The sequence below is a fragment of the Schistocerca cancellata genome, chromosome 6, assembly GCF_023864275.1.
Source record: "Schistocerca cancellata isolate TAMUIC-IGC-003103 chromosome 6, iqSchCanc2.1, whole genome shotgun sequence".
Lineage (NCBI taxonomy): Eukaryota > Metazoa > Arthropoda > Insecta > Orthoptera > Acrididae > Schistocerca > Schistocerca cancellata.
The window spans coordinates 365,380,208-365,406,330 of NC_064631.1; the positions used below are offsets into that span (position 1 = coordinate 365,380,208).

The 26,123-nt window shown below is 39.7% G+C and overlaps 1 protein-coding gene across 1 annotated transcript in view; it reads left to right on the forward strand.

Annotated features, from left to right (window-relative positions):
• LOC126191010 (HEAT repeat-containing protein 1) overlaps positions 1 to 26,123 on the forward strand; it is a 283,709-nt gene that overhangs the window by 124,001 nt on the left and 133,585 nt on the right. The window contains exons 10-12 of the mRNA XM_049931695.1: positions 86 to 272; positions 14,302 to 14,553; positions 24,466 to 24,683. Of these exons, the coding sequence (XP_049787652.1) occupies positions 86 to 272; positions 14,302 to 14,553; positions 24,466 to 24,683 (657 nt within the window). The remainder of the gene's footprint in view (positions 1 to 85; positions 273 to 14,301; positions 14,554 to 24,465; positions 24,684 to 26,123) is intronic.

Below are 26,123 nucleotides of genomic sequence, written 5' to 3' on the forward strand. Positions count from 1 at the left end.
TTTACCAAGCTTGTTCCTGAATGACTAACAAGAACAATTTAGAAGCAAATCACAGCTTTATTGAATTGCATTTATCCTTTCGTAGACAACTTCCAGTCATCATGTATGTGCTGTTGTCAACTGATCCAGAAGCACGAACTGTGGTGAGAGAAAAGAATAGAACTCACATGGATTCCATAAGAGAGGCCTTAGTGTCGTGTGCCACAATTGAAGAAAATCCAACATACATGGCAGCTGCCCTCTTGAAGATACTTTCAAATGTGACATCATCAGTAAGTGTTTTGTATTGCAGTGTTCCTACCACTCACTTTATAATGTGTCAGAAAAGTGTAGATGTTTGATTGAATAAGTAACAACTGTTGCAGCAGAATGTAAGTTATTGACACCAGTAGTTGAAACTGTTTTTGGTAGCAGTTTGAATGTATTTTGAAGGGAAATTAATCCCCCCTCCCCCACCTCTCCCCCCTTCCGTCCACCCCTTGCCCTCCCTCCAACCCTCACCCATGTTAAACGCATGTACTATAGACATTACCTAATTTCTTGGGAAAAGCAAATATGTATGAAATTTCAATAAATGGCTTATTGGCTTGCTTTTAAAGCTTGTAGTTCTGTCGGCTTTGTTATATAATGCGTAGAACATACATAAATTAATTGGTAACATGTTCTCGATTATATATTGTCGCAGAAGAAGCTGAGTAGCTCTGTGGTGTAGCGGTTATGATGATAAACTGTTGCATGGAGGATCGTGAGTTCAAAACTCACCTGAACTGTACAATTTTAATTTTTTTATTTGGTTCAAGTACATTCAAGAAGTGTCCACAAATGTGAAGAAAAATTGTACTGGAAAGTTCTGTAGCTGTATATATACAGTATGTGTTTTGGCTGGAGGCAGTTCGCTCCATGCTCCTGTATGTGCAAGTGCTGATTAAACCTTTGTTAAGTGAAGTTAGTGTTTGTCATTCATCTAATTACACCTTCTTCTATGTGACATTAGTCTGGTGGAGACGCTGGGTGTTGGAACTTGTGATAGCGCACATTATCGACGACACAGTTTCTGCCAACAGGCCACGACATAACCGCCATTTACATGGCGAGAAATCCGAGTTTGAGCCATATTCAACAGATCACAATCTATCGGAGACAGAAGAAGAAGAGGACGTTACGATGACAGCAACTGTGTGCCACCACATGAAGACATCCTTCCAGGTTCTCCGGTGATGATGGCCAAGATCCAAACAAGTGGCTGAAGGTATATGAGTGTATTGCCAAATTTAACAAATAAGACTGTGTGTTTGGCTGAAGTATTTTTCTACTTGGAGGGTGCTGCCAAGCAATGGTATGAGAACAACGAGGAGAAGTTCACAAACTGGGAAGTATTCCAGGTGGAACTGTGCAAGTATTTCGGCATCACGACGACAGAAGTGCAAGGCTGAAGATGAATTAAAATTCAGGACACAGTGTCCAGGGGAAACTACAGCATCCTACATTGAAGACATCTTGGGGCTGTGTAAAATAGTGGATCCTAGAATGAAGGAGGAAGACAAGGTTGCACATCTCATGAAGGGTGTTGCTGAGGACACGTATCAAGCCCTACTCTTGAAGGAGGTGTCAACAGTTGACGACTTCATAAAATGGTGCCAGTATATCGAGACAGTGCATTAAAAAAGAATTAAATGCAAGAAGTTTGAACGGCCTCCAAACGTCGTATCGATTTCTGTGTTGGAGGAAGCAACTAATTTCACAAGTGTTCTTCTTCAGATAGTGAGAGAGGAAGATCAGAAGGCACTTGGATTGTATGGCGAGCAAAAAACTCAGACTCTTCAAGAGGTCATAAGGGAAGAAGTGGCACAGACATTAAACCCAATCTTTCATCCTTCATTTCCCTTTAAAACGGTGAAAAAGTAGAGACCCAGGCGAAGTTACGTTCCTACAATGCCGCACAAGGAACCTGTTTGGGCAGCAAGGAAGACTGACGTCTGGAGGACCCAGGATAACCAGTCAGTATGTTTCCACTGTGAATGACCGGGACATGTGGTGCGCTATTGTTGAGAAGGGCGGCCGATATTTGATGACGCCTGCGCCAGAAGACACCAGACCGATCTTAGCTGGCGCCAACTCCGGGACGACGAAGATGAACAAGAAGATGTGGGTGCAGGACGACATAGGTTATCATCGCCGCAAGCTAGCTGCTGCAGAGAACGTTCCCCAACATGCTGATCAAGGTGTCCAACACTGTTTAGAAGCTCCAGCTGATCACCTAGCCGCCACAACCTGGAAAACTAAAGGGTGCGACCTTCCTTGGAGGTGAGGCCGCCAAAGAGAAAAATCCTTGGCCGTCGATCACTAAAAAAATTATAGGAAACTACGTCGATATCCTCATGGATGGCCGACCAGCCCAAGCTCTTGCAGACTCTGGAGCATCATATTCAGTCATTTCGGAGAAGTACCATCGCCAATTGCAGATAACCATATTAGTGGACAACAAAACATCTCTGCTGAAGGTGGCTAATGGCAAATACGTAAAATCTACAGGAAGATGTACCATTCATGTGGGTATAAGTGGCCATTCACAGCCCTTAGAATTCATCATCTTACAGGAGTGTAGTCATGACATCATTCTCAGATGGGACTTTTTGAAAGCTTCTCAGGCAATTACAGATTGTGGTTGCTCGAAGATTAAGCTAGACGAGATGAGATACTGTGGACAGGAAGATGCGCATCCGAGTGTGGAGACTATGTGCGGTGGGCAAAGTGATCATTCCTACAGGCAGCACTAGAAAGATACATGCCGTGCATCAACCGTTAATTGAATGGCAGCTGAGTGTCATAGGAACCTCCCATGCCAATTCTGTGGGCGAAATTAGTGCTACCACTATGGGACAAGATCTTCTAGCTCGACTCATCACCAGATCTCACTAAGGAAGAACAGAAAAGCTATTTGCCATTCTTCAAGAGTTCTCTGAATGCTTCAATCCACAGGTGAAGAGCAAATTAGACAAATCGACTGTGAAGCACCGGATTAGCACTGGAGACCATCAACCAATAAGCCAGAAGGCATACCGTGTGTCAGCAACAGAACGTCAAATAATTCATGACGAGGTAGAGAAAATGAAGAAGAATGACATCATTCAGCCTTCGCAGAGCCCATGGTCATCACCCGTGGTCGTCGTCAGGAAGAAGGATGGCAGTTGGTGCTTTTGTGTTGATTACATGAAGATTAATAAGATAACTAAAAAGAGCGTTTGCCATCATCCACGTATTAACGATACACTAGATTGTCTGAAGGGGGTCAAGGTTTTCTCAACCATAGACATGTACTCGGGATACTGGCAAATTGAAGTAGATGAGGCTGATCGTGAGAAAACTGCATTCATCACCCCTGAGGGCCTATATGAGTTTAAGGTAATGCCATTTGGTTTGTGTAATGCACCAGCAACTTTTGAACGGATGATGGATAATCTTCTAAGGCACCTGAAGTGAATGATGTGTCTTTGTTATTTAGATGACATTATAGTGTTCTCAGAGACATTTGATGAACACGTAAAAAGACTGAGGGCCATTCTTAAGTGTCTCCAACAAGGTGGCCTGAAAGTTTATCCAGGAAAGTGTCTCTTTGGAGCAAAAGATATCAAAATACTTTGGCACCTTGTGTCAAATGAAGGTGTGTGGCCAGACCCGGAAAAGGTGAGATCTATAACAGAATTTCCTATTCCTAAAAGTATTAGAGATGTGAGAAGCTTCCCCAGATTATGTTCTTATTACCTTTGTTTTATCAAAGGCTTTTGTATCAAAGCCGGGCCACTCCAAAAGTTATTAAAAGCCGATGCTAAATTTATCTTGGGTGGTGCTCAACAAGATTCTTTCGATGTGCTGTGAAAAGCTCTGACGACTGACCCTGTACTTACTCTGTATGATGAGAGAGCACCTACAGAACTACACACAGATGCCAGTGGGTATAAGGGATTGGTGCTGTTCTGGTGCAAATTTCGGATGGAAAAGAGAAGGTTATAGCCTATGCTTCTAGGACACTTACTAAAGCTGAGAGAAACTACTCAACTGCAGGAAGAGAGTGTCTTGGTGTGATGTGGGCCATGTGCAAATTTCAACAATATCTCTATGGAAGGCCAGTTGTTACAGACCATCATTCACTTTGTTGGTTGACAGGTCTTAAGGATCCAACAGGATGACTCGCGAGGTGGGCACTACGTCTTCAAGAGTTTACAATTACCATAGTGTACAAAAGTGGAAGAAAACACCAAGATGCCGACTGTCTCTCAAGAAACCCTGTGCAAGACCATCGAGACTTTGATGAAGATAGCGACTGTCTCGCTGCACTCCAGGATCTCTCTGCTGAGCAGAAGGAGGTCGTCAAGATGTCCCAAATTATGCTTGCCTTAAATTGGTCAGAGGATGTGAAAGGACAATTTAGGGTAGTTAATGGATTACTTTGCAGGAAAAACTTTGATCCGTTTGGCAAGAGGTGGCTACCAGTGATTCCTAAACAGATGCGCTTAGATGTTCTACAGAAATTCCATGACACACCTAAGGCTGGACGTTTAGGATTTATTAAGACATACAATAGGATCCGCAAGAGATTTTTCTGGCCAGGTTTATTTAGGAGTGTCCGTAAATATGTGTCGCACTGTCGAGAGTGCCAGAGGAGAAATGCAGTTCCTCAGAAACCACCTGGCCGACTCATACCAATTCCACGAGCCGAAATGCCTTTCCAAGGTGTTGGGATTGACCTCCTCGGACAATTTCCAACATCTGCTAGTGGCAATAGATGGATTATTGTTTGCACTTGTAACCTCCCCCTCACTTATCGACCTTAATGACAGTGAAAAATTAAACCGCGTGTACCAATGGAAATTTAGGAAAAGCAATCGTCACCGAAGTTAATCTGTCGGTAAAGAGGGAGGAAAGGGTTACATCTAAATGAAAGGAAAAATGCTAATGAAACTGGTGGAAATTAATTTTGAAAAGGGGTAAAGTTAATAAAGAAAGTAAATGTGCGGCCGTTACGTTAACAATTAACTAGTGGTAATTAGATATTTGAGATTTGGGGGAAATTACGGTCGCCAGTCCTAAGGACAATTACTATAGTAACTGAAAAAGAAAGGTTATTACACATATAATTAGCACTAGAAGCGTGGCAACTGAAGGTTGACACGTGTAGTGTGAAAACTGAAAGTTTGTCAGAAGTAATAAATTTCGCTACACTCTGACTTAATTTAGCAAAAGAATTAATAAAACCGGAAAATCGAAAGTTAATTTAGTGACTGAAGTTAATAGTGAGTTTTCTTTCTGAAGCACATCGAAATTCAGTAAAATACGGTTAGTCTTGGACTACCTCAACAATCATTTCAAAAGCTACTTGAATCTATGCAATTTAGAAATAAGAGTTTAACTTTGAACTTGAATTAAGTGATTCTGAACAATTAACAATAGTAAAATTTAGTACGTACCAAGCTGAGCTGCAGTCACAGGTAAGCTAAAATACGGTAACAAAACTCGCACTCTTAATTTGTGCTTGTGCAATCTAAATACTGTAGCCAGCTATGAATACCTTAACTGAACTTTGAAATTAAAGCAGTGAAATAAAATGATGCTGGCATTTGAATTTCAACGACACTCGGGTTCAATCCGGAAAAGGAAGGGACCCTGCTTGGTAATGCAACTGGGACAATGAGCAACAAAGGTTCATGCTAAGTTGCTGTAATTTTGCGAGGCAAATGGAACAATTTTAAAAGCTGAGGTCTGCCATACAGTTCTAAAACTTTACGTGCTTCCAGTCTTCCTTGTTGGTTGATTGAAGGTTTGAAGCCGTTGATCGAGGAGGTGGCGACAGTCACTCATTGTCGGCCGTCGCTGTTGCAGAAGCTGGATGTTGGCGCGCCTCCTTCTCGATCCGGTCACCAGGCGAAACGGGCTCTTGATGTGCGCCAGCTAATGCTTCCCGTCCGCGACACCATGTCAGAAACTATCATCGGAAGTCGAGCGCAATCACATTCTGCCAAACCCCGAAAGTGCGGCAACTCGCGGGAGCTTCACACAACACACCTGCTCCACTCGCTACTCCAGCCAGACTCCCTCTGCTCTGCCCGCGCTCCACGCGGCAGAGTTAACACTACCAAAGATCCTACACACTTTGATTCTTCACACGACCTATCGATGGAATCGTTCGATAGCAGTTTTCCCTAGGCAAGACCCAGCGTAAAAATGCAAATAATATTTACGAAACAAACCAATTATACATCCACATAAATGCATAAATATATATATACAAATAGTAAAACAATTACAATATGTAAAGACACAGAAACGTCATATATTCAGGTAACAAAAATAAGGAAAAAAAATTATAGTACAATAGATGGAAATAGAAGGGTATGCATTTCCGGCGTTACACACTGATTATCTGACACGCTATGCCGTTACAAAAGCCGTGAAAACAGCCGAAGCATTCGAGGTATCAAACTCATTGTGGAAGACATTGTCTTAAAACACGGTGCCCCAAGGTTGTTAATTACAGATCGAGGGAAAGTTTTTCAATTGAATCTTGTGACAGAGATAAACCGTCGGTGCAACATTACTCATCATTTGATGACTGCCTACCATCCGCAAACTAATGGGCTTACTGGACTCTTCAATAAGACCTTGGCCGACATGCTATCAGTGTTCATCAATTTTGAGCAGAGCAACTGGGATGAGGTGCTACCTTTCATGACATTTGCCCTCAACACCGCCAAACAAGACACCACAGGATTTACGCCATTTTTTCCTGGTGCATGGGTCAGAGATGACTATGACGATGGATACTGTGTTTCCGTTAAATCCTGATGACATGGACGACGACTACATCAGCCAGAGCTCAGGAAGCTCGACAGTTAGCTCGATTCCGCACGCTGCAGGCTCAAGAAAACAATCGCCGAAGGTATGACGCGAGCCACTACCAGCCTGGATCTTCACTCCTGTTGGGAAGTTTGGTCTTTCTGAGAAGCTCCTCAGGCGCTACTTTGGACCTTACAAGGTTGTACAAGAGTTATCTGATGTTGCTTATGAAGTTGAAATTTTTGACCCTGACATAAGACAACGAAAGATCAGAGATACGGTCCACGTCCTTCAAATGAAGCTTACAAGGATCCTGCAACCCAGGGTAAATTCGAAGCTCCAGCAGCAGGCGACAAGCAGAAAGGTGATGAAGAGTGTAGTGGCAAAGGAAGTTCTAGGAAGATCTCCGCCACGGCGAACATCAGTCATCGGGAGTCGGAGTATGCAGGACTGATGACTCGTTTCTAGACTAGGAGGACGTAACACTGAGATGCTTTTCTCTTAAGGAGGGAGCAATGTCGCAGAAGAAGCTGAGTTGCACAGTCACCATGGTGTAGTGGTTATGACACTAGACTGTTACATGGAGGGTCATGTGTTCAAAACTCACCTGAACTGTAAAATTTTAATTTCTAGATTCGCTTTGAGTACATTCTAGAAGTATCCACAAATGTCAAGAATCATTGTACTGGAATGTTCTGTAACCGTATATATATCGTAAGTGTTCTGGCGAAAGGCAGTTCGCTCCGCACTCCTGTATGTGCAAGTGTTGAATAAACCTTCGTTAAGTGAAGTTAGTGTTCATCATTCATCTAATTACACATTCTTTTACGTGACAATATTATGAGAAGGAAAGTTACCACTCACCACATATCGGAGATGCTGAGTTGCAGATAGGCACAACGAAAAGACTCTCACAATTAAAGCTTTCAGCCATACAAATAAATGCAACGCGCACACACACATGGCTGCAGTCTCAGGCAACTGAAACCACTCTGCGAACAGCAGCACCAGTGCATGAGAGGAGTATCGACTGGGTGGTGGTAAGGAGGAGGCTTGTGGTGGGGAAGGGAAAGGATAGGATGGTGGGCATGGCGGATAGTAAAGTGCTGTAGATCAGACGGAGGGCAAGGGAGAGGTGGGGAAAGGGGGGGGGGGTGGGAGTAGTGGAAAAGAAGAGAAATAAAAGGGAAGAGGCTGGATGGGTGAGGACGGTGGCTAACGAAGGTTGATGCCAGCAGGAGGGTTATAGGAATGTAGGATGTATTGCAGGGAAAGTTCCCACCTGTGCAATACACAAAAGCTTGTGTTGGTGGGAAGGATCCATATGACACAGGCTGTGAAACAGTAATTGAAATGAAGGATATCATGTTGGGCAGCGTGTTCAGCAACAAGGTGATCTACTTGTTTCCTGACCACAGTTTGTCGATGGCCATTCATGCATACAGACAGCTTGTTGGTTGTGATGCCTATATAGAATGTAGCACAGTGGTTGCAGCTTATCTTGTAGACCAAATGACTGGTTTCACAGATAGAATGCCTATAATGGGATAGATGATGACAGTGACCGGACTGGAGTAGGTGGTGGTGGGAGGATGTATGGGACAGGTCTTGTATCTAGGTCTATTATAGGGGTGTAATAATATTAGGAAGGAAAGTTACTACTCACCATATAGCGGAGATGCTGAGTCACGATAGGCACAACAAAAAGATTCACATAATTATAGCTTTTGGCCATTAAGGCCTTTGTCTATTATAGGGGTATTTGCCATGAGGTAAGGGATTGGGAGCAGGGATTGTGTAAGGATGGACGAGTACATTGTGTAGTTTTGGTGGATGGCGGAATATCACTGTGGGAGGGGTGGGAAGAGTAGGGCAGGATATTTCTCATTTCAGGGCATGACTAGAGGTAATCGAAACCCTGGCAGAGAATGTAATTCAGTTGTTGCAGTCCTGGTTGGTATTGATTTATGAGGAGAATGCTCCTCTGTGGGCAGACAGTGGGACTTTGGGAGGTAGTGAGAGACTGGAAAGATAAGGCTCGAGAGATTTGTTTTTGTACAAGGTTAGGAGGATAATTGCAGTTAGTGAAGGCTTCAGTGAGGCCCTCGGTATATTTTGAGAGGGACTGCTCGTCACTGCAGATGCGATGAACATGGGTGGCTAGGCTGTATGGAAGGGACTTCTTGGTATGGAATGGGTGCTAGCTGTTGAAGTGGAGGTGTTGGTGGTGGTTAGTAGTTTTGACAAGGACATCTTTGAAGTGGAGGTCAACATCTAGGAAGGTGGCTTGTTGGGTTGAGTAGGACCATGTGAAGCAAATGAGGAAGAAATTGTTGCGGTTCTGGAGGAATGTGAATAAGGTGTCCTCACCTTCAATTCAGATAGCAAAAAGGTCATCAGTGAATCTGAACCAGGTGAGGGTTTTAGGATTCTGGGTTTTTAGGAAGGATTCCTCTAGATGGCCCATGATTAGGTCAGCATAGGATGGTGCCATGCTGGTGCCCATAGCCGTACCCCAGATTTGTTTGTAGCTAATGCCTTCAAAGGAGGAGTAATTGTTGGTGAGGATAGAGTTGGTCATGATGACTAGGAAGGACGTTGTTGGTTTGGAATCCGTCAGACATTGGGACAGGTAGTGTTCGTTAGTGCTAAGGCCATGGGCATTAGGAATGTTAGTGTACAGGGAGGTGGCATCAGTAGTGACGAGCAGGGCACTGTGTGGTAGACGGGAACTGTGGAGAGTCAGTGGAGGAAATGGTTGGTATCTTTTATATAGGAGGGTAGTTTGCAGGTACTAGGTTGAAGGTGTTGGTCTATGAAAGCAGAGATTATCTCAGTGGGGGCACAGTAAGGTGTCTCGGGTGGTTAGGTTTATGGACTTAGGAAGGGTGTAGAAGGTAGGAGTGCGGGGAGTGGTAGGGGTGAGTAAAGAGATGGACTCCGGGGAGAGGTTCTGGGATGGGCCTAAGAATTTGAGTAGTGACTGGAGATCCTGTTGCATTACTGGAATTGGGTCACTGTGGCATGGTTTGTAAGTGGAAGTATCTGACAGCTGGTGGAGTCCTTCTGCCAGTAATCCTTGTGGTTCAAAAAACAATGGTGGAGCCTTTGTCTGCAGGTAGAATTATAAGGTTGGGATCAGTTTTTAGATGGTGGACTGTGGTTTTTTCTGCAGATGTAAGATCAGTTTGCATGTTGAGGAATGATGGTGAGGCAAGGTTTGAGTTTAAGAAAATCTGGTAAGTTAACAGGGGGGGGGGGGGGGGGCAGTGGGGGTTGATCACGGTTGGATGGAGGAGTGAACTGAGTTACACAAGGTTCAATATTGGTCCTTGGTTGAGTCTGATTGGTAGGGTTGGTGGCGAAAGTGTTTACATTGTGGGAGTGGGAGAGGGAGAGAAGGTCTTTAACAAGTCTTGCATGATTGAATTTGGGAGTGGGGCAAAAGGTGAGGCCTTTGGAAAAGACTGACATTTCTGTTGGGTTAAGGCTTCTGGAGGAAAGGTTCATGACTGTGTTGCGGGTCTGTTTAGGTTCTGGATTCTGTGTGGTGGTGGGAGAGAGTTTTGGAGGGTGGGGTAAGTGTAGTAGGTCTGCGGGATTTGCCAGCTATGAGGGGACGTGGGGGAGGTTTGGAGGTTGTTGTAGAGGTGGTGGACAGTGATACTCCAAGGCGGGAGTAGGAAGTGAGCAGGATGGAGAGCTTTTTGAGGTGGCATTGTGCATGTTGCTGAAGTTCCTACAGGGCAAGAGTTTCAATGTATGTTATGGGTTCTGGGAATTTGGGATTGCATAGCAGTATAATTTTGTGGATAGAGAGAAGGTACTGCAAGGAGGTTTGAGCTTGGTTGATATGGTTTTTCATTACTATGTTGGTGAGGGCTAAGGATTGGCGTAATCGGGAGCAGGTGGAGGTCATTGTGGAAGGAGGGGTGGAAGCCAGAGATGAGTAATTTGATGGTAAGGCCATTAGGGGTGATTGCGTGAGCCAGGCAACAACACAGGAACAGTATGTGGGACTAGGATCTGGCGAGGGATAAGGAAACTTGTATGTATTGATGCAGATGGAAGGAGCAAGGGTCCATGGTGGTGGAAAAATGCGAAAAATTATGTAAATATTGTATAATTACGTCCAAAAAATTTCACAAAAATACATCCAAACATGTATGAAAATTCACAGAAAGGATGAAATGCATGCAAAAGGAGGAAACAAAATGAAATCTGAGGGAGTCGACAATAGCAGTAGGCGAAAAATCGCTAAAATTGGCGAGAAGTCACAAGGATCAAAGTAAAGAATAAATAATAAAAACATAAATATTACTGTGGGTAGCAGGTCTGAGGCTGGATAAGTGTGAAGAAGGGGGACAGCAGATGAATTGCGCAGATGGGAACTTTCCCTGCAATACTTCCTATGTTACTGTAACCCTCCTGGCCTCAACTTTCGTTAGCCACTGTCCTCACCCATCCAGCCCCTTCCCTGTTCCCATTCCAGAACTATGCAGCTGTCATTCCATCACCACACCTAGTCTTTTTATTTCTTTCTTTTTCCACTACTTCCCCCCTCCCCCTTTCCCCATCTCACTTGTGCCCTCTGTCTAACCTGCAGCACTTCACTGTCTGCCACCACTATACCTCTCCCTCCTTGCCACAGCCTCCTCCTTACCCCCACACAGTCACCACTCTCATCATGCACTGGTGCTGCTGCTCCGCAGTGTGGTTTCAGTTGCCTGAGACTGCAGTCGTGTGTGTGAGATGCATTTGTGTGTGTGTGTGTGTGTGTGTGTGTGTGTGTGTGTGTGTGTTGCATTGACGCATGCCTTAATGGCCAAAAGCTTTAATTGTGAGAGTCTTTTTGTTGTGGTTATCTGCGACTCAGTATCTCTTCTATATGGTGAGTGGCAACTTTCCTTTTTGTGATATTGTTGCATTCCATTTTCTTCTAAATTGCATTGTTTTCTTTAGTGTCTGGCCCCAGTTGAACATAATTTGCACGTATTTATATGCAAAACTGGGCCCTAATTTGCATGAATTCTACTTAACACAGTTCCTGCTCAGTTCTACCTGTCACATGAGTCTGCTTTTAAATTAGTATATGTTACCCAGAAGCTGCCACTGCTTTATCTCAGTGGTTCACATATTGCATTATGCATTTTCTGTGTATTAAATGCTGCTTAGTGCAAACTTGGGAGTTTCGTGTTTGATAGATTTAGTTTTCAGTATTTCATGCAGTTATTTACCGAATTTAAAATTTTAAGTGCTCTCATAATCTACTTATTAAGGCTATAATCTGACATTAAAAATTTAACATAGTAAGTCAAGTATTATAGTTGTAAACTGTGTATGTATGTCATGAGGCAGTGTAACTCAAGGCGCACAAATTACTCGGACTATACGTATCTGTTATTTGAGAGTGACAGCACTTAGTGACTTCAAACAAACTTTATATGTAATTTCCAACCTATACGAAACTTTTTCTCACTGTGACCCTACACAAAATGATGAAAGGAAAAAAAAAGGCATATCACTTACTACAGTTTTGCAGTTCAGGCATGATGTAATTTAATACTTCTTTGCTATGAACTTTGAACACCTCCGTTTATTTATCCTGACCTGATCTGATCGAATAGCAGCCCAATAATTATTATTAATGTGACCGTGTACCTAATGGGGCTGGCAATTCGAATTGACTGCTATGGAAGTTGTTACTTTCCAGTTCGTCCTTTTCAAATGCTGTAATAATGAAATGTCTGGTAACAAGAAAAACACCAACACAGTTTCACTAATTACGAACCTATATTCGTCTCAAAAACACAAAAAGGAGGAGACAGCCACTGCCTTCGTCATACATATCTAATTATGGCTAATCTCAGCACAGGCTTCTTCATTTTTCATTATCGTCACACGTTAATCCATCACTGCAATCCAACACTGCAATCCAAGGAGATGCCGGCGCGGTAGACGCGAAAACAAAATATCGGCACTAGAATATCACTAATCACTTTCGTAACAATACTTCTTCACTTTCCCGGTATTATTCTAGCACAAAGGGGTTAAACCACGGCGATGGCAACTCCCTTTGTCATTAAAGCCTTGCATTACAACAACTGGCCTCCACACATCTCTCCCCGCAACATGGGACTGGCTCAGCTCCACACTCGTTCTCGCAACACGACACAATCGATTGTTTGCCCTATCGACCTGTGCCGAGTGCAAATTTATAGTAAGGGCCTACGGACCCCTTACAAACTCTATTCTCAACACATTTTACAGACAGTATCCATATACACCACAGAATGAATCAGCAAAATTATATAATTCTATGACATATAATTTGGGATATATGAGACCCTTTCATAAATGTAGTCTTACAATTACTTCCCCACAGAAAAAAAATATGAACCATTAATTCATATGACAAAATTGACTGTTTTAGGAACTTGTTTGTAATGCTATTGTATCACGAACTAGTCAATCAAACATGTAGTAGTATCCATCTGGAGCAATTTATGATGGGATGATGACATATGTCTTATTGTGGAAGGAGGGAGATGCCAGCTAGAGGTTCATGAGAAGGAAGTGAATGTATTTGATTCACAAAAGGAGGCACATACAGTGTTCATTGTATAGAATTCTTACCAAGTTTATCTATGGCAAAAAGACATAGCAATAAATGTTTGGGACAAGAATGTTACAGAAATGGTCAATAAACTCAAGTGGGAGCAACACTAGAAATATGTAATGCGCAGGGAAGACTTATGTTAAAAATAGAATATAAAAAGAGGTGATACGGGTACAGTGTGTGACCTTAGCCACTCACTGTGTAATGATATGTGGAATACAGACATAGTTCTTCTTGAAAAGAGACTCTTGAGGAAGGAAAAATTGCAGAACTTCTTAGTAGTCTGTAAGTATCCCCTCACTTTAGAGGTACTTGATCTCGTGGCATTGATAAATTATCGTGATTGATTCTAGACAGTAAGTTCTGTGTAACCTCTTACAGTAAATGAGTCCCATTATTTCTCTATGTAAGGAAAATATTGTTGTTCAGAATAAAAGTAATGAAAATACTATTAGTTATTTTAGACAATAGAAGATTATCTACTCACCATATCAGGAACATGTTGAATATTGCTGCCAGACAGAGGCTGTATCAGGTGAAAACAAGGCTTTGGAAGTAAGAATGAAGTTTTTCTGTTCCTCTGGTGTGCATAATATTTTTTTTTTCTGTACTTTCAGCTTTCCTCTTTTTGTTGGCTAGACATTTAGAAAGATACTCAGAGTAAGCATTGAGAACCATGCTTTTTAAATTTTGTTCCTGTCAGCAATGTGCTATTGTATATGCCTTTTGTGACTGACAAGTAGTCATTCATGTCCTGCAACAAATAATGTTAAAATTGTTATATTATGTTTTATATATGCCTGGGTAGTGCTATAATAGTAGTTTTGGATTTGTTTTTTATTTTGTTTCAGGAAATGTTGATGAAACTTGTTTGCTTGGGTAACAGAATTATGATTAATGCTGGAAAGAGTGACAAGAAACTAGATTATTATTCTTCCTCAATATTAAGAGGCATTGTGAAACGACTTGATGAGGAGACAGTAGACTGCCTGAAGCATCCAGCATGTTTCGTATTCTTTGAAACAATGCTTCTTGATCAGAAAACACATGTTTTCGATGAAGATGAAAAAGTTATCTGCCCATCTGTACTCGCTATGGAACAGGTACTGTATTAAATTAAATCAAATCTTAGCCATTTAATATCTGTGTTAAATTTTCATTTGTGTTTTGCAGCAGCACGGCAAAAAATTTTGCTTGCTTGTGTCTTTTCATGTATCCCAGTGAAGTTAAAAAAAAATTGTAAAAATCTGTGCTGTTGAAATAAACATTGCCACCCACAGCTATTGACCAAAATAATGTGAACACATGTGTGAAGCAGTACTCAAAGGGAATTTGTAGCACCCTCTAGTCTTCCAAAAAAAGAAGATAGAGGCAGGCAAGAACATACACACATAATGTGTTGCTTGCAGTGAGTGAGTAAAATATATTTGCAGTGTCTAAACTATGTTATGAATGATTTCTCAGTTTTCAGGAGAGATGATACAGTTAGCTGTATTGCCAAAAGTTATGTAGCATGAACTGCATGTGGTAAATATCCACAATAGGTTGGCCAGTTGTGTAAATCATTGATTATAATGCAGAGTCTCGAAATGATGCAGTTAATGTTACAAGCATACAAATTCGACTCATTAAAAATTGTAGAGTGTCTTATGGTCATATGAGATTGTGAATTGGTAAGACACAGGACTTGCATGTGGGAGGGTGGTGGTTCAAACTCCCGTCCGACCATCCAGGTGTCAGTTTTTCATGGTTTCTCTAAATCACATATGGTAAATGCCTTTTTTGAAAAGGACACTGCTGATTTCCTTCAGCATCCTTCCCCAGTCCAAGTATGTGCTTCATTTCTAATGACCCCTTTGTTAGATGTGACATGCCAATTTTGATGAAAGGGCATATTACATCTCTTGAGTCCTCATAATGATGAAAGATGCTCCCGAGATTTGGAGAAAGTACGTTCTATTCATAACTAGCTGCTTACCCGGCATTGCCCTGGTTTGTATTTAGATCAATTCTGTTAGTCCATCTCTTTCTCCCTCTTCTCTGTCCACCTCCACCAGCCCCCTCACACTCTGTCCATCTTCTGCTGCCTACTGTCCATCTCTGTCCATCTTCTGCTGCCTCCTGCCCATCTCTGTCCATATGCTTACTCTTCCCCCTCCCTCCCCGGTCTCTGCCCATCTTCTCCTTCCCCCCTCTCTGCGCATATCCTCCTCTTCCGTCCATCTCCTCCTTTTCATCTCTCTGTCCATCTCCTCCTTCCCATCCCTCTGCTCATCTCCTCTTTCCCCCCTCTCTGCCCATCTCCTCCTCTTCTGGCCATCTCCTCCTCTTCTGGCCATCTCCTCCTTCCCATCCCTCTCCCAATCCCCTCCTTGTCCCCCTCTCTGCCCATCTCCTTCCCTTGTATCTTACATTCAGCAGTATCCCTTGTATCTTACATTCAGCAGCATCCCTTGTATCTTACATTCAGCAGCGGATGTGGCAGAGAGGTCATACATGTAAACATTATGACATTATCCCTGATGCAACAGTTTAACTCCATGAACAGTGAAAATGTAGTAAGTGGTAAACATTAGCAGGGGTTGTCAGCGAGAAAAAGTTGCACGAAGATTTGAAATTATGTATGAAGTTTGTTGCAGGTCGCCAAGTTCTCATTCTCAAACATTGGATAGTGTGCATAGTAGCTATACATTATGAAATGTGTTCATTATGCAATAAATAGTGTGCAAATACGGATTAAACACATTGAAGATTGTATGAGCATTGTAGTCATTACTTCGAAGTGTATCACATAACATATGTCAGCCAAGAAAAGCATTTTCACCAATATGATAAGGTTCAAGAACAAGGAATAAATAGCTTTTTCAAGGAGTAAATATTTTTCCCAAATTCATGCAGGATTCGTCAAATCAATAATTGTCATGTAGTACTCACCTTTTAGAGCAGCCTGCTTCTGATTTTAAGCTACCACCTTACCAAATTTAATATGTATGTACTGTTAAGGAATTATACCATTTTGTTTTTGGTTTTTTGGAAGAGTAGTGAGTGTGCACTACAGCATATTCAAGCTAAAGGGAGTATTTATCTTCGCGAGGAAATGAGGAGTTATAGATTTAATTGAAAAGAAGAGATTGTTGGAAGTATTGAAAACAAAGGTTTAAATGTAAATTCCTTGAACTGATGTTCGGTGGAGAAGGCACCAATAAATAGAAAGTTTTGAAAGAAGGTTCTAACATTGTTGAAAAGCCGGAGAGCATGCGCTTGTCTAAGTTTGTCGACACAGATGAAAATTATATATGTGGCATTAGAGAGAATTATATGGATAAGCATTAGTGTTACATTAATTTGTATTCAATGCATTGAAAGTTGTAATAAATTAGCAGGAAAACTTTCATGACATCTTTCATCTCATTGGAGGGATATGACATATGACATGTTAATTTTGATAAAAGGATATATCACACCTATTGAGCCTTCATAATGATGAAACATATTCATGATATTTGAAGGAAATTAATTTTATTAGCAGTTAAGTTTTCAGTGTCACACTGTGGGAGGAATGGCACATGATGTGTGCAGGTTTGATGAAAGACATAGGCGCATCACATATGTTACATGGGGCGGTGAGTTAAACATCTCCACCTGCTGTGAGGCTGCTTTTTCTGTGACATCACAGCTTGGAGGTTTATTTATTGTGTTTTGCAGCCACAGAGGAAATGATTGTCACAACAACAATGTAAACTATGTGGCAAACACAAAGCACTAATAATGAATCTTGTCTGAATGCAGAAGATGTGAAGATCAGTCAGTCATAATAATGTGCACTCCAGGGGGGGATAGGGAACACCATGAAGGAATTATCTGAACGGGAAGGAAATCAGTAGATGTGATTTACATGTATATGCAAACAAATGACTACAATTTCAGAAAAATTGGATGATTTATTCAAGAGAAAGAGTTTCACACAAACCTGACAACATAGTTGACATCAGATGCTACCAGTGTGCAATTAAATATTCTCCTGTGGAGCAGGAGTTGCTAGAACTCATGATTTCAGATAAGATTTAAAATTACAAGATCAAAGATTTTTGAGATTGCTTATTGAACTTTTTCTGAAACACCAATGAATAATGGAGGCCTTTTTTCTTCCAGTAAGTGATTTTGAATTAGTTAGGGATTAGTTCGCTGCCCTGCAATCCAGATTTAACTTCTGCATTGTTTTTCTAATAAGACAAATGCCAGAATGGTTCCTTTGAAAGGAACCCGTCTGATTTTCTACCCCATTTTTCCCCAATATGAGCTTATGCTCTTTGTCAAATGTTCTAGTAATCCAAGAGCTCATAAGAATGATTTTTTTGTCATTGAGTAACAGAAGGATTCATTAATATAATAAAGGTATTTCTTTGCTTGGTTAGTCTCTGATGGTCTGAAGAGAACAAACATTTGGCTGTGAAACTTAAAACAAACAAGAGAATTGTGACTCTTTCATGAAGATAATTGATTTACCAGAAATGTCTGCATTACGTTTCTTCACTAGATGTCATGGCTGTTACGTAGCATTTCTCTGTTGGACAAACATGAGTTATGGCATAACCTAAATTTTTCTTGTCCTTATTCTGCTATCTTTTTTAACTCTTAATTTGTATGCATATAATGCTCTCTGTTGTGAAAAATTGTATGTACCACAGTAATTTAACTGTAGGGAATGGTTGCACCTTGTCACTTTGGCCCATGCAAGTATTGAACTCTTATGGCGATCATTTCGCTATGTGGGGTACCACAGCCATGTATATATTAAAGGACGTTTTAAAGGTTTCTTCCTCAGCTGTTAGTAAGTATTCACTTTATTAAAGCTTGCATGATTGGCTGATTTTTGGCCTTGCAAGCCAGAAAATTATGTAATTATAAATGGTGGACATAGCAGATCTGAGAGTGAGCACATAATGTGCAAGTGTCAAATTTAAGAATACTGTGTTTACTCAGTGCAGTAATAGTCATCCTCAAAAATAGAGCCACATTATATTGTACATATGCGAACAATCCATGCATATTTTTTCTGGAATTAGAGGGTGATGAACTGGGGTGTATGGATTAATTGTAATACAGTTGGTACTGCTATGCATCCAACAATAGATCCAATTTTATCTTAAGGTCAATCCATATAAAGTGGTCCACTTTTAAATATTTTAATTTTTAATTTTTTAAAAATGTGTGATTGCCATATATATGAGAAGTTCAAAACAATTTTTTGAAATAATTTATCTTGCACCTTTACTGGATTGTGGCCATTTTTATTTGTAGGCACATGACGATTTTTTTGTCTGGAGCCATTAGCGAAAATTAGAATATATCTGAACTGGGTTAAGTAACAACATTGCAATTGACATGATTGTTTTAGAAAAGTGTCTTCTACACCATTGTCTATTACACAAAATACCCTAAATTCAAAAATAACCAGTCAAAATGACCTCCAAAGTTTGGTATCCACTTTTTAGGCCCAAAAATAACAAAGGAGTGATTTATGAGTGTCTATTTTTTCCTATAGTTAGATATCATACACTGCTAGCCTCAAATGTTTCCTTAATTTTTTATGAATTTTTGAAATTTGAAAAGTTTCATTTTTTGTAAAGCTTGGGGCTAGTTATCTCAGGTGGGACTGAATATAAAAATATTATTTTTGCACAGTTTGTACACCTATTTGATAGCAACGTATTGTAAAAATTTCAACATTGATATCTGACTGTGAACAAAGATATGAATTTCTCAAAATGAGGAAATAATTCACCTTACTCTACAACTGATCTTATGGCTGTCACCTATTTAAATGGTTTATTCTTTCAGTGTAATAAAATTTAATTGTGACATATATTTAGTTTACACTATCACCCAATATTCATTTAGTTTATTTATTTGTACTAGTGCAATATTAAACAATAGGAGCTTTCACTTTCGTTCTATGGTAATAAAAATGCCTATTTATGTTTAGGTTTATTGTCAATAAAGAAGTACATCATTGCTGGGTGTGGCATTGTTGTAATCAGTCTGTTTTGAAACCTCTGTTAGAGTGGATGTACATCATCAAGAATGTGAAATGTGTCATGTGCTTTGTTCTGTGTGTAATTTGTAATTAATTTTGAGAGCTTAGCTGTAATGCAATAACATGTCTGAACAGTTCTCTGTTGGACAGATAGCATGTGAAGTGTGCCACAAAACAGTTTATGGTTCAGTTTCAAAAAACTTGAAAAATGTCAATGACTTGGATGAAGTTAGACAAACTTTGTTTAAATTTAGAGTAAGTTCATCTGTAACATCAGTGTGTGAGTATCATGAGAAGAAATATATTTTGAAGTACAACCACATTTTTGGACGAAAGTGCTGTGATCCACATAAAGTTCATAAAAAAGCCTATTGCTAAAGGTTTGAGGGAAATAAAACTTGAACATTTTTCCTTGTTTTGTGAGAGTGAAACAGCTTCCCAAGTGAAATGTAATGTGATTCCTGGAAATTCCCCTGTGTCCAAATTGTTACCGGTACTCAAAAATATTTGTTGTGAACCTAAACCAGTATCAAGTAACCTTGTTAATGACATTTATATTCCCAATGAGGAAGCTGTTAGCATATTGGATTTTGCTTGTTCTAAGTTAGACGTATCTCTGCTTCGAAAATAATAAAATTAAGTAGCAGAAAAAGAAAAGCAGCTATTGAAAATAAGGTACAACAAATTTCAGACAAAATTAGAAAATTCAATAATACAGATACCAACATTATTTCTAAAGAAGAAGAAAACCTACCACCAGCATCATCTGACACTGAATATTAATTAAATTTTAAGTTTGCTCCCTGACTCATGGTCAAGAGAAAAAAATAGTTCATAAATTCAACGTTTCTCATTGTTTGGTTAAACTAACCCAAAAATTAGTGAAAGAGCTAGGCATTCTTCCAGTTTTAGGAAAGAAGAAAGGAGAGTAGATATAAGTGAGGGAACAATTAAAAAGATCCAACAGTTTTTTGAAGATGATGAAAACAGTAGAATGTGCGCAGGTTGCAAAGATAGCAAAAGAATTGTTATAAATGGAGTTAAAATAACAAGGCAGAAATGATTTGTGCTGTCAAATTGAAATGAACTTTATGTAGCTTTCAAAAATTCTCATCCTGAATGCAAAAATGGAAGGTCAAAATTTTGTGACCTCTGCCCTAAGTGGTGTATTTGGGCTAGATCCTCAGGGACACACTACATATGTGTTTGTTTATATCATCAAAATGTCAAACTGATGATTGTGGGTGCAAAACTCAGTGATCTTAACTACAAAGAGTTACTAGATTTAATGGTCTGTGACACTAACAGTTATGTCTGCATGATGAGTTTGTGTAATAAATGCCCTGGTAAGGAAACCGCCATTGAATTGTTTCACGAATATGATGAGGAAATGCCAGACAGTATTACCTTCAAACAGTGGGTCACCACTGACAGGGCAGAAATGATAACAGTGGTTAAATCTCAGGAAGAATACTTGGAATCTTTAATTGATAACTTACAGAAACTCAAAAGTCACCACTATGTTTCTAAAATCCAAAGTAAGTTTTTGAAGGACAAAAAAAGGACAACTTCATGAAACTGAATGCATAGTGCTAGCTGATTTTGCAGAAAATTTTACATTTGATTCAGGATGCAATGCAAGGGTACCACTGGGTCAATGACCAGGCATTTATTCTCTACTTTAAAAATGAGAAATATGAAGTTTGCTGTTCTTCAATTTGCATTCTAAGTGACTACTTGGAGCACAACACTTTGACTGTACATGTTTTTCAAAAGTATGTCATAAATTGCATAAAAGAAAATTTTCCCAAGGTTGAGAAGCTGATATACTTTTTAAATGGAAGTGGTAGTCAGTATAAGAACAAAAAGAATTTTTCATATCTGTGCAACCACAAAGTAGACTTTGGATTAAAGGCATTACCTATTTTCCGATGAAAAAAGAGGAAGTGGTTCTGCATATGAAAATAACACTTCAAACTGACTTGAAAACTGTGTAGCAGTAAAAGGAACAAGGCATTTCTACAAATTCCTTGTCATTGCAGAAAACTTAGTTCGATGCTATGTAACATCAGAAACCGAAATTTATGAGGATCATTGTGTCAGTAAAATTATATCTCTGTCTTTAATGTTGAATGACATTGTGGCATGTTTGTCTGATGGACAGTGGTGGCTTGCAGAGGTTGAAAGAATAAGTTTGGAAAACAGTGATGTTTTTGTGCATTTTTATCACCCTGCCAGCCCAAGAACATCATTCAAGAAATCTACCAGTGAGAAAGTTTGGATACCAATGAAAAATGTTTTAAGGGAACTTTCAGTGCTTTAATTTACCACAGCAACTGGGAGGTCTTATTCTGTATCACAGAAGCTATCTGAAGAAATAAGTGTTCTTAACATTCACCACCAGGTTTAGGAACAGTCGCATCTTGAAGAATGTTAATTGAAAATATTTATTTTAAGTATGTCAAAATAATATAAATGTTAATTTCAGTGATGATGTTTCCACTTCTTGTATATAATTCAGTACCTTACTTCAGTAATAAATGATTATATCCTGCCAATATCACACATGAATAGGCAACAACCATAAGATCAGTTGTAGAGTAATGTGAATTATCTCCTCATTTAAAAAAATGTATATCTTTGTTCACAGTCAGATATCAATGTTGAAATTTTTACATCACATTGCTATCGTTTAGGTGTACAAACTGTTTAAAAATAATATTTTTATATTCATTCCCACCTGAGATAACTAACCCCAAACTTAACAAAAAATGAATTTTCAAATTTCAAAAATTCTTAAAAAATTAAGGAAACATTTGTAAGTGTTCTTGCTCTATATGAGGCTAGTAGTGTATGATGTCTAACTGTAGGGGAAAAAATAGACTCTCATAAATCACTCCTTGTTTGTTATATTTGGGCCTAAAAAGTGGATTTTTGAAAATTTGGATACCAAACTTTGGAGGCCATTTTGACTGATTATTTTTGAATTTAGGGTATTTTGCGTAATAGACAATGTTGTAGAGGACACTTTTCTCAAAACAATCATGTAAATTGCAATTTTGGATTGACCCCATGTAGCATTGTTCCAGCATCAGTCTGTGATGCATCAGTAGCATGTTAGAAGTGAAGTAGTAACCACCAGTTAACGTGTTAATGATGCGTACAAGTACTCATTATTGCTTGTGCACAGCTGAAGCAAGATTTAAATGATTGACGAAGCAGAGAACATTGGAAACTGTGTAGCAAGAAGAAAGTAAGATGTGATCTAGTGTTATATTTGCGATTGTCGAAAAGCAAAATGTGGCTTCAAGAAATGAATTGTAATTGCTGGGCATTTCACGTCCAAAAAGGGAAGCGTTGAAACCTCTAAAAAAGGCTCTGCAATTATTGTATGTGACTTCACCAATTTTAAAGCTAATCGGCGATGGCCATCAAAATTTTTTAGTTGAAATTAACTAGGCTTCTGAAGGAAAACTACCATTGCCCAATGGCTTCCAGGTAGTTAGGAGGAAAATGTAGTATATTTTCATTGCTACATGATAAATTAGCGCTGTGAACAGTCCTTTATATTATTGCCAAAATGCCAGTCTGTTTTGAGATGGCACTTGACTACACTGTGAATAGGAAATTGGAATCCAGCGTCATGATATGAACTGGCAGCAATGTGAATCAAAGGTATACGATGACGTTGTGAGTAACTAGCAGTGTTTACGTGATATTTAAAAGGGAAACAAATTCTGAAAATATCAGGTGGAAGAGTGAATCCAAAAGGGTGGATAGCCGATTACCTTGTGGTTGACTGGATGACTTGTGTTTGACAACGTTGCCCCAGTGTATTACTGAATTTATGTAACTTATTGATCCTGGACAGCTTTAGCAGACATACCACTTAGAAAGCATGAGACAAGTTACAAAAAAGGATCAATGGCTTGGTTATTATCTCTGGATGCCTAACATCCATCCTGCAGCCACTAGGTGTGTGTACAAATCACTGCTCTTAAGCAGTGATATACACAATGGATGGCCACTGAAAACCCAAGTTCATGCCAAGTGGAGAAATCAAGCAGCTGGATTTGTCCCAGATATTTGAGGAGTGAAATGTGAATGGGACTCTATTCTGCTACCACTGGTGGAAAAATCCTTCAGAAAACATGGTATCGCAAACTCACTGGGCAGAATCGATGGCAACACACTATAGGAAGATGGCAATGACAACAATGATTCTTCTGGTGGTGATGATGATGATGATGATGATGATGATGAAAGTGCTGATGAATAGAATCATTATGTTAGAGTAAATTTTTGGAAATAAAACATAAGTTAAAGCCAATATTATTTTTTCTCTCCTCCCTTAAACTTAACGTGCGCAGATTACTCATGTACACTGCATGTGGTCGCTTTCATTGTAGTTAAACACCAACGTCGCTTCTGTCCATGTGAGAAAGAGATAGAGCAACGAAAATCAGTGTATCCATAGCTTGATAAAAAGAGACACAACATTTTGTATCTATGTTGTTGTTATATTGGTTGGTAATATGATCTATCAGTCTTTAATTTCATGATGGGTGTGTAGTTGTTGTCACATCCAGCTGTTTATATTATTTTCTTGTCCTGCATGTGAAGCATGTTGATGCATATTCTACAACTTCAGTATAGATTATGAATAAATGCCAGCTCCAGTTGCACTTTTTTGTTTGTTTTGAAAACCATGACAGCTTTTGCCCCAGGCTACTATTCAGTAGTGTCTGTCATGAATCGTGAGGGGGAAAAACAGAACATTGTGTATTTACTTAGGAGGCCAGACATATATTACAGGATGGTGATGACCTTGGCGGTTGAACCCAGCCGTGGATTTTAAAACGAAAAGAAAAGTGCAGCTGGTACTGACATTTTATTCAAAAGTATATGTTAAGTTTAGAGGAAGCGTAATAAAATTCAGTTTCATTTCAGTCAACACAGTTTTTGTTCTGATTTTCAGATTTCAAGCCAATTCTTTGAATCTGTTCCGGATCTACAGCAGCACATTTTAGGAATTATTCTGGATTTGGGATATGAAAGTGATGCGCCAGATGTGATATCTGCTATTGCACATTTGTGGAAAAGAATTACTCTTGATGCACGGCTGATTGTTGCTGAACTGGACAACATGTATAATGCGAAAATATGCACACCACCACCAAATACAAGGAAGAAAAGGTAACATTATAGTACTATTGATTTAAAATTTAAGTATTGTCTCTTTGATAATCTGACATTCATCGCCCTGATCCATAGAACACCAGTTTTGTTTCTCCTGATAACGATGTCCTCCTGAGTAGTCCTTGTCTGGAGATACAAATGGGGGACAATTTTACCTCCGGAATATTTTACGCAAGAAGACACCATCATCATTTAACCATACAGTAAAGCAGCGTGCCCTCGTGAATGATTATAGCTGTAGTTTCCCCTTGCTTTCAGCCATTCACAGTACCAGCACAGCAAGGCTGTTTTGGTTGATGTTACAAGGCCAGATCAGTCAATCATCCAGACTTGCCCCTGCAACTACTGAAATGGCTGCTGTCCTCTTCAGTAACCACACCTTTGTCCGGCCTCTCAACAGATACTCCTCCATTGTGGTTGCAGCTATGGTACGGCTATCTGTATTGCTGAGGCACACGAACCTCCCCACCAATGGCAAAGTCCATGGTTCATGGGAAGGGGGAATCTGCTGGTGATTTGGTTATTTTCCGTTGTCATCAGTAACTGACTTTCAGTACACAGTGAAATCAGATGTGTTCCGTATATCAAGATTTTAAACATGGCTGTAGATGACTTACCAGAAGAATGTGTGTGCAAAGAATATCACTTTGAAAAAAGTAATGAATGTAGTTTGTACAATTAATAATACACAATAGCATGGACTTCAGCAGTGCCAATCAGAGAACTTTCGTGAATAAATTGATGGCTAGCAAAGAAGTTTGTCTTATTAAATTATTAAAGGCAAGTGCAATGGCTTAGTAGATGCTAGTTGTTAAAGCGATTTGGTTGAGTTAGATATGAATATGGAAATCAGTAATGTGTATGTTCCAGAACATAAGTCTGATTCAGCCGGCCATCCGAGTGACTTAACACTTCACTTCAGGGAAAGGACCTGTTGATTATGTATTTTATCGGCTGTATAGCATTCGATATGAATTGTCACTTTGGGAAGAATCAATTGGACAAAGGAAATTTAACTCATTTTCCAAAAATGACTTCATCGAAGGACTCTGCTATTAACTAACAGATTTAAAATGCTATCCACCTATTCTACATAATCTTAAGAAATGTTTTTAGTTTTGAGTTAACAATGTTACAGCATTGCAGAATGATTTTCATCTGTTTTCCTCTCCACATTTGCGGAACATTGATGACATTCACTTTGATCTGCAACTTGAAGTATTGTAATTAAATTGTAGCATGACACAGAATATAATGACAAGTTCAGTAACAATAGAAACATTCCAGATTTCTACAAATTCTTCCCTCAGTACTGATTCCATGCTTACACAAGGCTGCTACAGGCATACTGCTTTTTACTTTCCGTTGACGTCTGTAAACTGTTTTCAACAGTGAGAAATCATAACATGTGTTTGCGAAACTCATTTTCAGACGGTA